Source organism: Branchiostoma floridae, chromosome 2 (genome assembly GCF_000003815.2).
Source record: "Branchiostoma floridae strain S238N-H82 chromosome 2, Bfl_VNyyK, whole genome shotgun sequence".
In the NCBI taxonomy this organism is placed as follows: Eukaryota; Metazoa; Chordata; class Leptocardii; order Amphioxiformes; family Branchiostomatidae; genus Branchiostoma; species Branchiostoma floridae.
In genome coordinates this window covers 26,644,821-26,660,164 of record NC_049980.1, presented here as the reverse complement: position 1 = coordinate 26,660,164, position 15,344 = coordinate 26,644,821, and the positions used below count along the sequence as shown (strand labels likewise).

At 39.4% G+C, this 15,344-nt stretch overlaps 1 protein-coding gene across 1 annotated transcript in view; it reads right to left on the bottom strand.

Annotated features, from left to right (window-relative positions):
- The window catches only part of LOC118409901 (SURP and G-patch domain-containing protein 1-like), a gene marked incomplete in the record, with an annotated part of 73,317 nt that overhangs the window by 3,395 nt on the left and 54,578 nt on the right, over positions 1-15,344 (bottom strand). Inside the window, 6 exon segments of the mRNA XM_035811275.1 lie at positions 1-49; positions 6,324-6,478; positions 7,169-7,325; positions 8,189-8,320; positions 9,184-9,309; positions 10,157-10,344. Coding sequence (XP_035667168.1) covers positions 1-49; positions 6,324-6,478; positions 7,169-7,325; positions 8,189-8,320; positions 9,184-9,309; positions 10,157-10,344 — 807 coding nt within the window.

Sequence of the window (15,344 nt, the reverse complement as noted above, 5' to 3'; positions counted from 1 at the left end):
CTTCTGTCCAGCCCATGGCCTGCAGCATCTTGTAACCTAGGTTGTCCTCCTGTTCATACATAAGAGATTACTGGTTAGTACTGTCTGTACGAAGGGCTGCCTTAGCAATCAGTTCTACTCTAAGGTAAGTTGAAGAATAAGAAGTCAGTGTTGACCAGACGGCTACTCTATAGTTACCCCCAGGCTTCTGCATAGTATATAATTTGAAAGTAAAGAATTGGTATCAATCTCTCTACCTCATATGTGGTAAGAGTTCAATGTGGCATATAAAATTCAATTGAAGCTTACATGACTGGCATTTTGACAGTGTGGGCATACCAAGAGATGAGCATCGATCAGGGTCCTCCCCAGAGGATGGAATAAGGGAGGCCCTCCACTATACTCCTAGCCCAGCTCCACTATACTACTTTTGAAATTTAGTGTGTTTCTTCCCTATTTTCTTGGTTAGTTTTGCTAAGATTAATGAAAATTCACACATTTTGTGCCAAGTGGCATAATTTTTTCCAGTCTGCATTGTCTGCAAAAACTTGTGAATGGGCAATGATCAAAACAATAGCCGTTTTGCCACTTTACAACAAAGGAATCACTATAATACATTATTCTTGTAGTATTTGACACCCTCTGTCGTTGCAAAATGACCCAATTTTCATGAAAGCGCAGCACGTTGGTTCAGGTAATTTTTGCCAGCCCCTCCACTATACTAAAAAATTCTGGGGAGAACCCTGATCGATAGAACAAATAGAATAATAAAAAAAGAGATTGTTTGGCTGTCTCACAACCAATGTAGACATAATAGATGTGGGTGGAAGATGGGGGGTGGGGGGGGGGGTGGGGGAAGGGGTTGGCAGAAGAAACGATGATGATGATGATGCCAAAGTTGTAACTTAAACCATCTAACAATCCCACAAAAGTATTCACTTATTCATAGATATATATACAGGGCTCGAAATTCATTTTTGGGATTAGGTGCACTGGTGCACCCAGCTTAAAAAATTGGGTGCACCAAAAACATTTTGGGTGCACCACTTAAATTTAAGTAATAACCTAATAATAAAACTTAGTTACAAGCTATCAAATTCTTAAACAAGTACCATGACAGACATTTTTATTATCTTTCTAACTTCGATGTCAAGAATATGTTGTATACTAGTACTTTGATATCTTTACGTACATAAACCTAAGAAAATATTTGGGTGCACCCTGTGCACCCACAGAAAATAATTGGGTGCACAGCTCCAATTTTGGGTGCACCTGGGTGCACATGCACCCAGTATTTCGAGCCCTGTATATATCATGATTACAACATCACAATGTTTATTGTAATCACTCTGAACAAAGCATATTACTACAGACCAAAATGAGGGTTCCCATTATATCAGTATTGGCAGATTGGTAACTTATCGGTTCTTCATTTGTACACAACTTCAGCCCTGTCTCCTGACCAAATCCCCCCGACACAGCCCAAAGATGACAACATAACTTGTTGCTGACGTTATTTCTTATTCCTCTCATTTCAGTCATTATCTGATGTGAGAGGGGATATTCCCCAGGCTATAAAATCTATTCTGGGTCAGAGATGGATGTGTGCATCATTCGGGTCTGCCTCTGTCTATTGAACATCAATGTGAGAACTCCCTTCTGGGTTTAAGGGGATCCAGGAGAATGGATAAAAAGCCAAGTCCAGCCTACTTAAGTGCTTCTGTGCAGATGTACTGTATTCATCTTGATTTTTCTGTCATGTGGCATAGCATTGTGCACTGTATCATTACTGTAACTGCACTTGCCCCATGGGGGAATATAGACCAGACTTTCCCCCGAAAAATATATACTCATATTAAAGTACAAAGTTTAAGATGTTTGTTATATCCTATCTAATTCTGTTTGATCATTAATGTCATCTTCAGATGTAAGAAACAAATCATCACAGACTTCAGTAAAGCCTGTTGGCTATGAAATGAATCATATTGTTACAGCAAGCAGAATGCACAACCTAAGGGTGAATATCATCCTGCAACTTTACTGACAACCAACGTCTAAAGATCAAGATCAATATCATCACAGTCTGAAAAGTAAAAGTACCATCACAAAGTTCCATATGCCTTGTAAATTGTTTAAATATGTCTATAGGATAGTTGATGGAGGCTGTGGTGAAATAGCCACCTTTTCAGCACCAAGGAGAGAGATACAAATGCCCCAAAACATTTCTGCAGAAGTTTGTGCAGCCTTTAAGTTTGATTTATAAGCCAGTTGAAAATTCCACTTAAGTGCAAAACTTGCTCCAGCTGTTGTGAGAGACTTAAAGTCTTCCTGCAAGCTGTCTTGCTACATCCTTTAGTCTTCCCTGTTCAAATGGGCGTATCGACCAGTCATCCTGGATCTCTCTCCACAGCTGCTTATCTTAATACTTCCCATTCATCTGACTTAAGTTGTTATCAGGACTTATTCTCAGGCAAGGCCATATTTGGTCCATAAGTCCTTCAACACATCAAAAGTCAATTCAATGTCGGCTCAGAAGTTACTGTACATAGTTTCAATACAGAACTTGGATATTCCTTAGCACGTATGTGGAGGTGTGCACATGTAAAAGTCACAGGTATTTAGTAATTTCAAGACTTTCTAACAGTAGGAAAATTACACTGCAAGATAATACAGGTCATTTGAACCTTTCTACAATGAATACAGTTCTAATTCAAGAATGAAGGAACATCTACCAGTGGTGACTTGTACACCTTGTGTTAAATTGTTATTCATAAGAGAGTGTTAACTAAAGGACAGGCATTTTCCTTTGCCTAATCAAATGCAACCATTAGAATGTGATTGTTCTAGAAGCCTAAAATATTCAAGCCTACAATGTACAGACAGATTCAGGATTCATCAAAGGAAGTCAAACTTTACTTTGACAAGTTTAAACTGGGAGCGATTGTCAGTGTGCCAATACACATATTGAACTTCAAGTAGGACTACATGCTCCTATTGCATGCTCCTATTGCTATTGTTGGACAGCACACAGTCATTTTCTTAAATCAAGATCCCTCTCAATATTCACTTGGGTAGTACAATGTGCAAGGTCAGAAGTTGCATGTGTCGTTTGAAGAAATATAGAATCTTGGTGCCCAAATGGCGACAGTTCTCCAGAAGAAGACATTCTTCAACATATTCATGGCATTTTATCAGTGTTTCTCAGACACAAGCCAGCATGCACCAGAAGGCTTGAAGTGAAGACTTGATTTAGGAGACAATTCTTGTACCATATAGAAAGAGAACATGAATTGCTTTCTAAGAAAAAAACTGCTTTTGGAGGTCCACATGAAATAAAAGAGCCCTCGGCTATTGATCCCATTGCCAGTGCCGTCGAGGAGCCCAGATTAGGGAATACATAACAGCTAATTCAAAGTCCTCCTCCTGTAATGGGAAATAAGAACCAATAGGGGAGAAATTGAAAGGAACCGTTCCCATTTCCCCTGTGGTACTTCAAGGCAACACCAGTCACTACTGAAGGGCACTAAATCTTGTTTTGTGACCTTCCAGCTAACGTAGGCCATGAATGGCCAGAATACAGGGCTGTGTTGTGGGCCCTGAGAGGCCGACATGACGAAGATTGACGCGAGGAGAAGGACATTGAAAGACATGTTAGGTAGGGGGACTTTAAGAAGGGATATAACTTAGAGGGTGCATGTCAAAGGTCTGCCTTTTCTCAATCTCTGATGCATATTCCAGGAGGTATGGGGCTATGGGGCAACAGCTTCCTACATACCACTTCACTCATGTATAATGGAAAATCATAGTGAATTTTATCGAAGCATTATCCAGGAGTGCTACAACTCTTATACAGACCTGAAGAGTTTACACAGACTGTTCAAACTTGAATAATGCAATTGCAACTAAAGACTTGGGTAATATACATTTATATATTCAATTCTTGTTTTAACTTGTTCTATGTGATATCACACATTACATACAATCTTGCATGCAGTCAAACACTGCAGTGCACCAGCATGGCTCACATATGTAGCAGACAACAAGACTCAACATGGTATAAGTACTACCAGCAAAGGAACATTTTCAAATTGTTTTTTTAAGGCCGTAACGGCAAAAAATGCATCGTGCAGGCATAAAACTGTGGTTCCGGAGATTTTATAATCTTTCCTTTGCTAGTGTCAACCCAAATGATAGAGGACGCTGGAGAGCTGCCATCAAGCCCCCTCATCTACGTCGCAAGCACGTCTAACCCCCACAGGATGGGGAATAACAGACGTTAAACCGGAGAGTGAGTGAGTGTGTGAGTGTGTGTGTTTCCTTTGCTGACAAAAAGTGTCAGTACACGTCGTAATGTAATTTGGCATTCCTTGGGCATCCCCATACTAATGCAGACCAATTTGCCCAGACACACAATTTCTCTTAAAAGTTTATTCCAAAAGATTTCTGGACCCCGCTTGATCACATGGATTAAGGTTTACTGCACGGGCACACACCATTATCTAAAAGTAGGTTTAAAGACCACCATTAAGGTGATCAAAAGCTTTTCCTTGTATTACCTTAGATGAACTCTTAGAGAGGAGCGATAGACAGAGGCGATGGATTCAATTTGCTGTGATGATTTCCATTAGATGTTGTTATGAATAAGCTGTTGTAGTGTAGTGTAAATGTATGGTTTACAAAAACTGTTAAAAATCTCCCTGCGTATATCTTGTATGGATTATTATGCAAAGCTAAAATAGACTGCTGGGAGCATGCATGGTATGGGACTTAGGGCATACATGAAAGTCCAATACTAATGTTTACATTGTACATAACTCTTTTCTTTGGGAATTTTGTTGAATTCTAAAAAACTCAGTGTATCTTTTTTTCAATGCACATTTCAATGAGAACGAGGCCAAATGTGATGTAAAGCACAAACTGGTAAAAAAAGTCACAACTGGTTGCAAAAGGTAGACAGAGCCCACCAGCAGTGCCTTATTAGTGTCTGTGCCACCAAAAGCTGTGCATGGGTGGCTGGTGCTGGAGGTAATTTGACATGTAATGAGTTATAATGAAACCTCTGGTACATTTAATCTCTCATGCTATTTCAAACCAGCAAGGCTGCAGCAAAGAAGGCTCCAAGGCAATTAGGGATTCAACAAGGTAATATCAACCAGAATGGAGCACCTTCAGCCTGTCGTTTGCAATGAATATCTTTGAGGAGTAGCACCATCTTACACTTTTAATAGAATGCTACCGGCAACTTGAAAGCTTCAAATAAAACCTCTTCCATATGGAACATAGATTCTGGATTGGGAAACAGGATTGGAAAATATTATGTATCTTTAACATTGCAGGACAGGAAAACACAACCTACCCGGTATAACCATTATAACGTCAAAGAGATATAACAGTAATTATAATAATAAGTAGGAAGAACACTAGACTTCTTTATCGATGTCAAATCTCTATCTGCAACAGTTACTACAAACTTCCTTACTGTCTTAGACAAGTAAGAAATTGATAGTTGAGGGATATGCTTCCTGCCAGACACTTCATTTCCTAAATTCTAAATGAACGTCCTGATTACAGCTATTGGCGAGGAAGAATGGTGAAAATGAAGAAAGAACAGCAACCTTACAATAATTTAGCAATATTCCTGGCCAGGATCCCATGCGAATAACAGTCTCACTGGCAACCTTGAGGCAAATTGAAACAGATGGGGTTATCTACTTCGGAAGGATCTGTTTTCCTGCGTGTTGATTGGAAGTAATGGTCTGTTTCACACCCTCTAAGGGGATGGGTAAGCCCCTCAGAGACCCCCTTTGGCAGTATTTTGACAGATCACATTGCTTCCTCCTTTGGAGTTCTCTCACTGAGAGAAGTGAATATCATGTACAACTGCAACATCTCCTGAATACAAATATGTCCTCTTGATAACAACGAGGGAGTATTATACATGTAAAATGTCTGAAGAAATAAATTGTTTAGTAGAGTGTCTGGTTTCTCTTTTCAATGATTTTTTTTTGGTCCTCAATACTCAAATTGTTGTCAGTCATTTAGAAGCTAGTGCTTTGTCCATAATTGCAAGTGCTACTATGCTGTAGAGACATTCAACTGCCCAAGATTTGACTTCAATTAAAAAAACCTTAAGTTGACATCTTGAGTTGCAATTGAACTCCTTAGTTCACAGATTTCTGCACAAAATTAATGGACCCTGAAGCCGTAACTGAATTGGTATGGCCTTACATACAGTGATACAATTTGAAAATGTTACAATTTCCTTATGAAAGTCAAGTCGTACCCACGGTGTATTGAATGTGACATAGTTAATGTGACATATCCAAAATGTTCCCATAACTCACCCCAAGTTTGAACTCAGCATAGTCGGACAGGTCAGGGTCTCTGCCCTCCTTCAAGGCCTTAAACTTCTCCATGAACTTCTCCAGCTCCTCAGGAGGCAGGAAGTCACCGATAAAGTGCTTCCCCTTGTTCATGTTGGTCAGTTTGTCAGCCCATTCTGGAATGGAGAAAAAGCATGTTGGCTATACAAGTTCATGCACATAAACTAAGCAGGTAAAAATTGTGCCCTATATGAGGTTACAATTAGCCGTATCCTGTTCTAACTCCAGTCTACTTCTCTGTTAGACAGTCTGGCACCTGCTGTTAGAGAAACAATATAAGTTTATATCAAACTCGGATTCACAAATATATGAGAGAGCATGAGTATGATTGGCTACGAGTCCCTCAGCCTTTGGCCACAGCATGGTAACTGGGTTTGAACAGGCGTTTGAAAGTTTGAATAGGACAAAATTAATGTTACATGCAATGAGATCTGCTGAGTCAGACTTAATTCTCTTCCTGTGTCTGTTTTTAAATGCTCAGTAAACACAAGACTTCCAACAACAGATACATTCATACAAGGAAGTAATTTTGTAGTAGGGGGACAGCTGGCACTTAATTTTGTGGCAAGTGAAAAGAAGGAATTTTAACAGTGGGTATAGAGTAATTTGAAGGAATGTTTATAGTGGGATAACTATCCGGCAGGGAGCTCAATGTGAAAAAAACCCATAAAAGTACAGCAAAAAGATATAAAAACATATGTATCGCAAATTACTAGACACAGTACAGTAGTAGACAAAGAACCTTTATTAAAACATATATTTTGACCTTTAAAGAATGAAGTAAACTTAAGTATTGATGGCTATACCAGAAGTGTTGTCCATCTCCTGGGCTCTCCTCTTGTGCTCCCATGTTCCCCCATCTGTCTCCTCATCTGAGTCATACTCGTACTTGAACTTCCCCTTGGCTGCGTTCTCTGCTGCCTTCTTCCTCTTGGAAGTGATCATGCTATACATCATCTGCATCTGTACAACATAACTATCAAACATAACTGGCCGAGTCACAGCATACATGTATCAACAGCTACTGTGTTACCACAGATGAAGTAAGAAAGCTATAGACAGCTTTCCATTATTTTGTACTGTTGACAAATTAGCAATTAGTAAAATGCAGATTTACATGTAAGATTACATGAAGTCAATATACATTTGTAAATTACATATCAACGATTCTGTTTGTTGATTAAACAATTATCATCAGGATATATGCAAGAAATCCTACTCAATATCACGAAATACCATTACTTTGAGTTTGACGTCTTTTTTTACATTGTACACATTCAATCATATGATTACAATATACACTATTTCTGTAAAACACAGGCACATTTCAAAATTTAACCATGTGGGGCCACGTAGCACAGTGGTAGTGTATTCGGCCCGTGACCGAGAGGTTGCCGGTTCGAAACCGCCTGCCGTGTTGCCGGTCTTGTGCCCTTGGGAAAGGCACTTTACACGACTTTCCTCACTTTACTCAAGTGAAAATGAGTCGTCCCTCGGATAGGACGTTAAATGAAGGTCCCGTGTTTGGGGAGAGCCACACCCCGGGCACGAAAAAGAACCCGCCACATGTGCGATAGTGCGATGTGGCGGATCAAACCATTCCGGCCAAAATGGGGTAGGGAATTTCCCGAGCAGCCTCGTAACCCCTGCTTCGCCTATTGAGTCAGTGAAGTCAAGCTTGCTTAAGCTTGATGTTTCTGACTTAGGGAGAAGAGATGCTGCTACAGTTATCGCTATGGGCCGCTCTTCATCACCATCATCATCTTGATCAGGCCCTACGAACATGATTTAGAAAAAAAAAAAAAAATTTCAAAATCCTTTCAAACCTCTTTCTGTTCCTTGAGTTGCTTCAGCTGTTCTGCAGACAGCTCGGAGGTGCCCCTCAGTCCTACAGGGTTCACACCACTGATGTTGGCGGCCGCAGTTGCACCTGCTGACAAGTTCTTGGACTGGGACCACTGAGAAAAAATTTAACGTTTGATCAGAAACAGATATTTAGAAGTCTAGAAAGGAAAATAAAGAATATTGTCATATTTACAGTGATACATCATGAGTCAATGTCAGGCACTTTTTTTAATGGCTTTTACCTAGATTTTAGTAATCATAAAGTAATGGTGAAGTAAAACAATCCTGAATGATTTATATGGGAAACTATCTTGATTTGGAAGTCATTTGCATCATCAAAATATTTCATGGAGATATGAGGTCTCTGAAGGTTTGTGGTCTGTCTGCACGGTAAATTTGATTTTCAATCTGCATAGCTAACATTACCATGATAGTGTAGTTGTGTGACAGTGGTTGGAAATCGACTTTCATGAGTTGAAGGGGCAACTCAGTTGTCTTGAGATTAAATGAATAAATAAATAAATCTAATTTACTGGAAAGGTCTTTCAAAGATCCTTTCCTAAAATTATAACAACATATCTGCACTCCTGCCTGGAGCAGCTGGAGAAGGTGAGTAAAGAAGAAAAGACCAGGGGTCACAGACACACTCCTCTAACACTCTGAAACACTATTTCCTGCATTTTGAGAAGAAAATTCTGACTCAAAGTCAAACCCATGGAAATATACCCATTAGTACAATGTTTCTATATAACTCATTCACAAGCGCCTTTTTCTGATGAGGTTCTGAGGCAATGTTGACAGTTATAATCTGCCAAAAGTATATAGATGGACCCCAAACAGTGTCCACTGCTAAAAAAAAACCGTCTATCCAATTTAGATTCTCAATTTAGATATCATCTGTCCAGATTAAGGTCCATATTTGTCTCTCACACAGTGCTTTCCCATCCTCTGTGCTACCCTCTCAAGGTGGCCTTACCTGGATGTAGTCCTCCAGATGCTGCACAAACTGTGCCGTGGACATCTGGGAGCCTTCTGTCCTCCTGCCAGGCCACTGTTTGGCTGGCCCTGCTGTGGTGCCGGCTCCTCCTAAACCACTTCCACTCTGCAATAGGAACAACAACAGAAAGGTTAACAATCTAACACCCAAAATTCCTGACCATAGCTTGTTCAGAACATGAGATATCAAAACTGGAAGTTCCGCTGCAGTACCAATGGAAGCCACTATAGGGGGTCGAAAATCTAATCATTTTCAGCTTTTGTCACACTCCAACACACCGAGTATGAAACCAATCCATCTGACCATTCTTGAGTTATCTTGTTGACAGACACAAAGACACACACTGATACACTCACAAATGCTGCCGTAACAGTTGTGAAAATATAACCGCCATTAATATTCATAATGGTAATACTGTAAAGGTCCCATGATAGCCTTTTTTTTAGGTTGTAACCAGTAAACCACTGTGCCTTGGGGGTTGGGGAGGGTATTGGAAGGCACAGCTCTTTCCCTCTTATTCCATTACTTGCAATATTTCACTTCCATAACTGAATTCAGGTGCATTTTCATCAATTTATACATGGGTTGAGTGTGGAAAGTGGTGTTAAGTGCCTATTCCTGTCAACGTCAAAGCCTGGAATCTAGCCCATGACCTCTCAATACTATCAGCTAGCCTTATAATCCATTAAACATAAGTCTTAACATAAGACTTTCATACTTTGAACAACTTGTATTATGTTAGTAAAGAAGATGATCAACAGCATATAATTCATGCAAATGTCATTATGAATTGTCAAATGTCATTCATTGTAAAGGTATCAGGTTGTGGAACTCCATTTCACTGGTCAATTGATTCCAGTTTCTTGGAACCCAAATGTCATAAACGGATTATGATAACTGCTTGCTTGCTAAGTTTTTTGTTGGCATTTGAAACAGTTATAGAGTCATGTACCTGTTGCTGAGCGGCTGACAGCTGTGGCATGCTGACCAGTCCAGGTGCACTCACCCCTGGCATAGCAGGCTGTACCACTCCAGGGGCGGGGATGTTAACCACAGAGGGTGGGGGGACTGCACCGACTGATTCCTGGGGTCCCCAGCGACTTTTCCTCTTCCTCTTGACTCCTCGCGCTGTGTCTCCACCTGCAGAAAGGACACAGTACATGTCATCAGAACATGATCAAGATCACTTGAGCATCCAAGCTCAACAACAACAGAAGTGTTGTAACATTAATAATCATGTCTCCTTAACACACTGATGCATTGGACAATGTCAGAATCTTGGACACAGAATCAACCTCAAAATTTTGCTGGAAGATTGGAAGAATTTACATCATTTACATTAGGGATGGAGTGTTTCTCTCTATATAACTGTATATCCATCTCAAACCATGATCATGTACATGTTATCAGCTGCAAGTAGCAGCTGCATGAATATTCTGAGACAGAAATACTTGTTTAAAATTCTGACAGAAAGCAGTGTTTACTATGGATGGGTACCAGTACAGAAAATCCAGGTCCGGTTCAGTTCCAGAGGTTCAGGTCCAGGTCCAGACCTCATTCAGTATGTGAAATCTTGTGAATGGACAATACTCAAAACAATTGTCCATTTTGCTACAAAGAAATCTGTTTTGTGGAGTATTCGACTCTCACTGGCATTTTGAAATCTTACAACACTAACTACCTCAGTCTGTACGATTGACTGTAAAACTTGGTAGGAATGACTATAGACTTTACTCTACATGTACTTCGCTTATTTATTTTCTTCGACCGGTAAGCCCCAAAAAGTGTGAATGCCTGATCATATAATCTGTTTCCAGTAGGTCCAACATCGAATCCACCAAATCTTTTCAGGTCCGGTTTTTCTAGACCGGTCCAATAGTGTTTACCCCTTAGTGTTTACAGCCCTTGGCTTCATTCTGCCATTCAACAATAAACTAGTGGCCTCTGCCACCTACAATTTGATGTACATCTGTACATATCACCGTATCACATATATGGTAGTAAATTGAGTGCATCATGTTCTCTCTAAAACATGGTCCATTACTCAGCCATTATTGGATTAGTAGTACGCCAATACTGCACAGCTTCAGCAGCATCTATTAATGCTTGGAACATTACTTGGCTTGGGGCTACTGGTAATTAAGGTATATACAGATGACTTTGCTATGAGTTGGCCACTTGTCATTGTACACTTTCCCCTGTATCATTCTACTGGTGCTGACAATAAAATTTGAATGATTTCAACATTGACAAAAGTGACCTGGCTAGAACCCTGAAGGTCCACTTTTCGTTTTATATTATACAATATAGATATCATACAAGACATTGTCAGCTATGTTAAATGTTGCTCTGCAGCATAAAACTGCTGTTAACAATTGAATTCTCCAATGTCCACTAGTGTTACATGTAGTCAACAGTTAACTACAAGTTTTATGCCATGCAAGGACTCACAAAGGTGACTGAAGTCAAGGTCCTCTGAACTAAGTATGATGGAGGAACATCACGTTTCATGGCATTACATGTACCAATCTCGAAATGTCATTTCTGCTGTTATTACAGTGACTTTTCTACCGAAAAATCATGACACCACAAACATGCATGGATTTCAACTGTATTACTGCTGCTGTTACAGTGTTGTCTGAATCACTTCACAAAATCAAGTTTCTACAGAAGTAAATAGAAATCAAATGGAAACATTTACTTGGACAAAGATCTGGTGGCCTTTATGAATCTATCCTCAACATTAATATGCAGAATGTTGTTGGGCTTTCTAAATGCCTAATTGTAATCAAAACTATGCTTTTTGTGACAAATCTACAAAAAATTTCTGGCCTTTTTTAATCCATACTGAAGGTACTTTGTAGCATGTTGTTTGGCTCTAAATGCTTCATGGTAATCAAAAACTATGTGTGGTAAATCTCAGTGCCTTTTTGTGTCAAACATACATAGATTATAACTTAAAGTCTTTTTACAAACTCCTTTATAGAGTACATGTAGTATCTAATTCAGCTCTAAAGGCATAGCTTGAAAGGGTATTTTTGTGATAAAAACATAACACCCACATATGTTCAATGTTCTAAGAAGCCAAAACTGACTATAGCAATAAAAATAAGACTTATTTCATAACAAGTAAGGAAGGAGTTGGCATGAAATGTCAGCTCGACTGGGATGTAAGCGTGAAAAGGCCAGTCCCTGTCATGGTATTTCACACATATCACGGGGTGTGAATCAGTTTATGCACACTGAGTGATGTGGGTGGGGCATCTCAGTGGAAGATGGTACAATATCGGCCACTTCAAAAAAATCAATCAAAACTCTTCAACAGCCTGCTGCCAAGCATACAAACATGGAAATAGGGAGAATTGATAACATCAAAACTGAAAATCTGTTTTCAGCTTATGACTGCACACATCATTTTTCAAGATTCTATAACTTATAAGCCGCAGTATATGAACGATACATATTAACACCTTAGAAAAATCAATGAAAACACTTCAACAGATAGCTACCAAGCATACAAATCGGCTAGAAATGGGGTTGAGTTGATAGGAAAAAAAAATCTCAGGGCTTAAAATACCATCAGCATATCAAGGTTAGTGCAGGTATAATTAGAGTTTTGCTGATAAATGTTAGACATCTTGGTAATGAGATACTCAATTATACACAAGTTAACTCAAGAGACTGGACTAGTTTTGTAAAGATTCCAATTTGAGTTGTGCAGGTTTTTTTAAATGATGTCTTTGCTGCGGATACCCTACAAAGTGTTAGGAGTTTACATGCAGGAGTTTGTATGCTGTAGTGATTTCATCATTTGAAAAGTGCAAAGAATTGAAATGAAGAAACAAAGAAGGGAAGTCAGTGGAAAAGTGTGATGATTATAAATCAACTGATCTACTAAATGTATCGAGCATATTCTAGTCATGATTCTTGGCCAGAGGCAACTAGACTGATGGTAATCTTACAGTCAAGGGTAGGATCTACAACTGCATGATTTGGCCAAAAGCCAGTTTTTACATCCAATCGATCCATTCAGTTACACAAATTGCTGCCAGGACATTAAGCTCATAAAATAGGTGTAGTCAAATCCACTGAACGATTACACCTGTGTCAATGCCACTATTATTACTGATAACCAGCTTAAATGCAAACATCCTTCACCTTAGTACAAATTACACCGATTCATCTGGACTTTTCTAAGAAAGTTACACAACCATGTGACGGGTTCACACTCTGATAGCTGGGTCATTAGAGCCCATTACAGCCGTGGGCTGATATAGAAAAAGTTAATGAAGAATTAAGGCTGCATGGTTGTGAAAATGGGTTTCTAGGCCGTTGAAGAGGTTCATCAGTCACGTATGAAAACAGTTACTCCAAATTTTCTTCAAGCAGTGACTGTTTTTAAAGCCAAATTTTCAACGGCTGACACCAGTCCATCAGTCATTCTCCGTGAGCAAGATGGACTGTCAGCCGTCGAAAATTTGGAGGTTTGTTCCTTACCTTTAAAAACAGTCATTGCTTGAAGAAAATTTGGAGTAACCGACTTTGTAGGCCATAGCTTTACCCTGTCTACTCTGTGAGAAAATTGAAGTGGTTGGTCTAAGTACTTTCGTAATACTTCTAAACATGTAAGATATATTGTAGTTGAACTTGTACGTTTCAGCAATTTTACGGTTAATTTAGTATATTTCCATACAAAGCCGTACATAGTATCGCAATCTACAAAACTATACATGTAAATGCATATGCACTGTCTATCAAAGAAATGTCATCTTGGATCTTGCCTTGAACAGAAAAAAAAACTGCCCTTTTTTCCTTTAGCATTTTGCCCTTTTGCCCATAATGAACATAAGGTCATAGATGTTGCCTATCATAAACTATCACAAAATCAGTGCATGTCACTCGGGTCATCAACCCTTGACACGCCCAACTTTTATCTGATTCAGTAACAGCCATTCAGTGATCTCCCTGCGGATTGCCTATACCAGTAAGTCCTTTTAGAAATCCATCTTGCAAATCCTTTTTGTCGTTATGCTATTGATCAGAAGCATGGTTTTTATATCCCAGCCCGTAGCCCCAGAGTTGATAAGCCTGGGCATTAAAGCACTGGCAGCCATTCCAGGCAGTAACACTCCATTACATTTGGGGGAGAGCGAGAAAATTGGAGAAAATAAGCTCCTCCTCGGGTTAGAAAAACCTATTCTATGGAAGGTCTAATGGGTCAGCTCAAAGGACTGGCCTTTTCATTCCACGGACATTTAGCTCATTAGAAAGAGAGGACTTCTAGGCCATGGTAATCAGTGGCCTGACCTTTAGCTGAAAGGGCAAGGAGTCAAGAGTAATTACAGCCGGGGTACTGGCTGGGTGGGACTAGAGAGGGTGCTGAGCAGCATACACAAGTCATCTACTGGCATGTAGTTGAGAAATGAAAAATATGACATCATTACTGATGTGGCTCTTTCCTGACTAGAATAACTAATACACATTTAACAAGCAAATCAATCAGACATGGCAAGCAGGATAAGCGGATTTCGCAGTAGGATATATAGCCTCCATTTTTCAGTAAGTAAAATATCCATGTAAGAAAGACAACATTGATATGATAAAAGATATTCATTTCTCAGTAAAGAGGACAGCAAGATGAATAAGTCAGTTAATTTACCTTCAGGTATGCAGGAACACTGGACCAAATGTGACACAAGAGTTATGCATGAAAGTTACAATTCTTTCAGGACCAAGGACAGACTCATGGTCTGGCTGTTCGAATGCCACACATGTGTTACTGGATACTTGTTTTTCAACAAATCTTAGCAACTTCTTTTTCCAACTGTTTGAATCAAAAACTATCTTTGATCTTTCTTGATTGAATCTCATACATGACAATTTGAAAACAGTACTGTTACTGTTATTGTTAGGAAAATGGGTTGATGGGGTTGATATTGAAAACAATGTTTGTAGTGTTTATGTGAAAGACTTAATTCTGTCCTTGTAGCCACTTAAAAAAACATCTTCAGTAAAAAGGGTAGATCCTGAGCAGTTTATGTTCTATATCATAATTTGCATGTTACTGGTAGGGGTTGCAGCCCCTTGAAATGGTACAGCCACACCTCAAGCATGTTAAAGAACCCAGTGCACTCATCAAA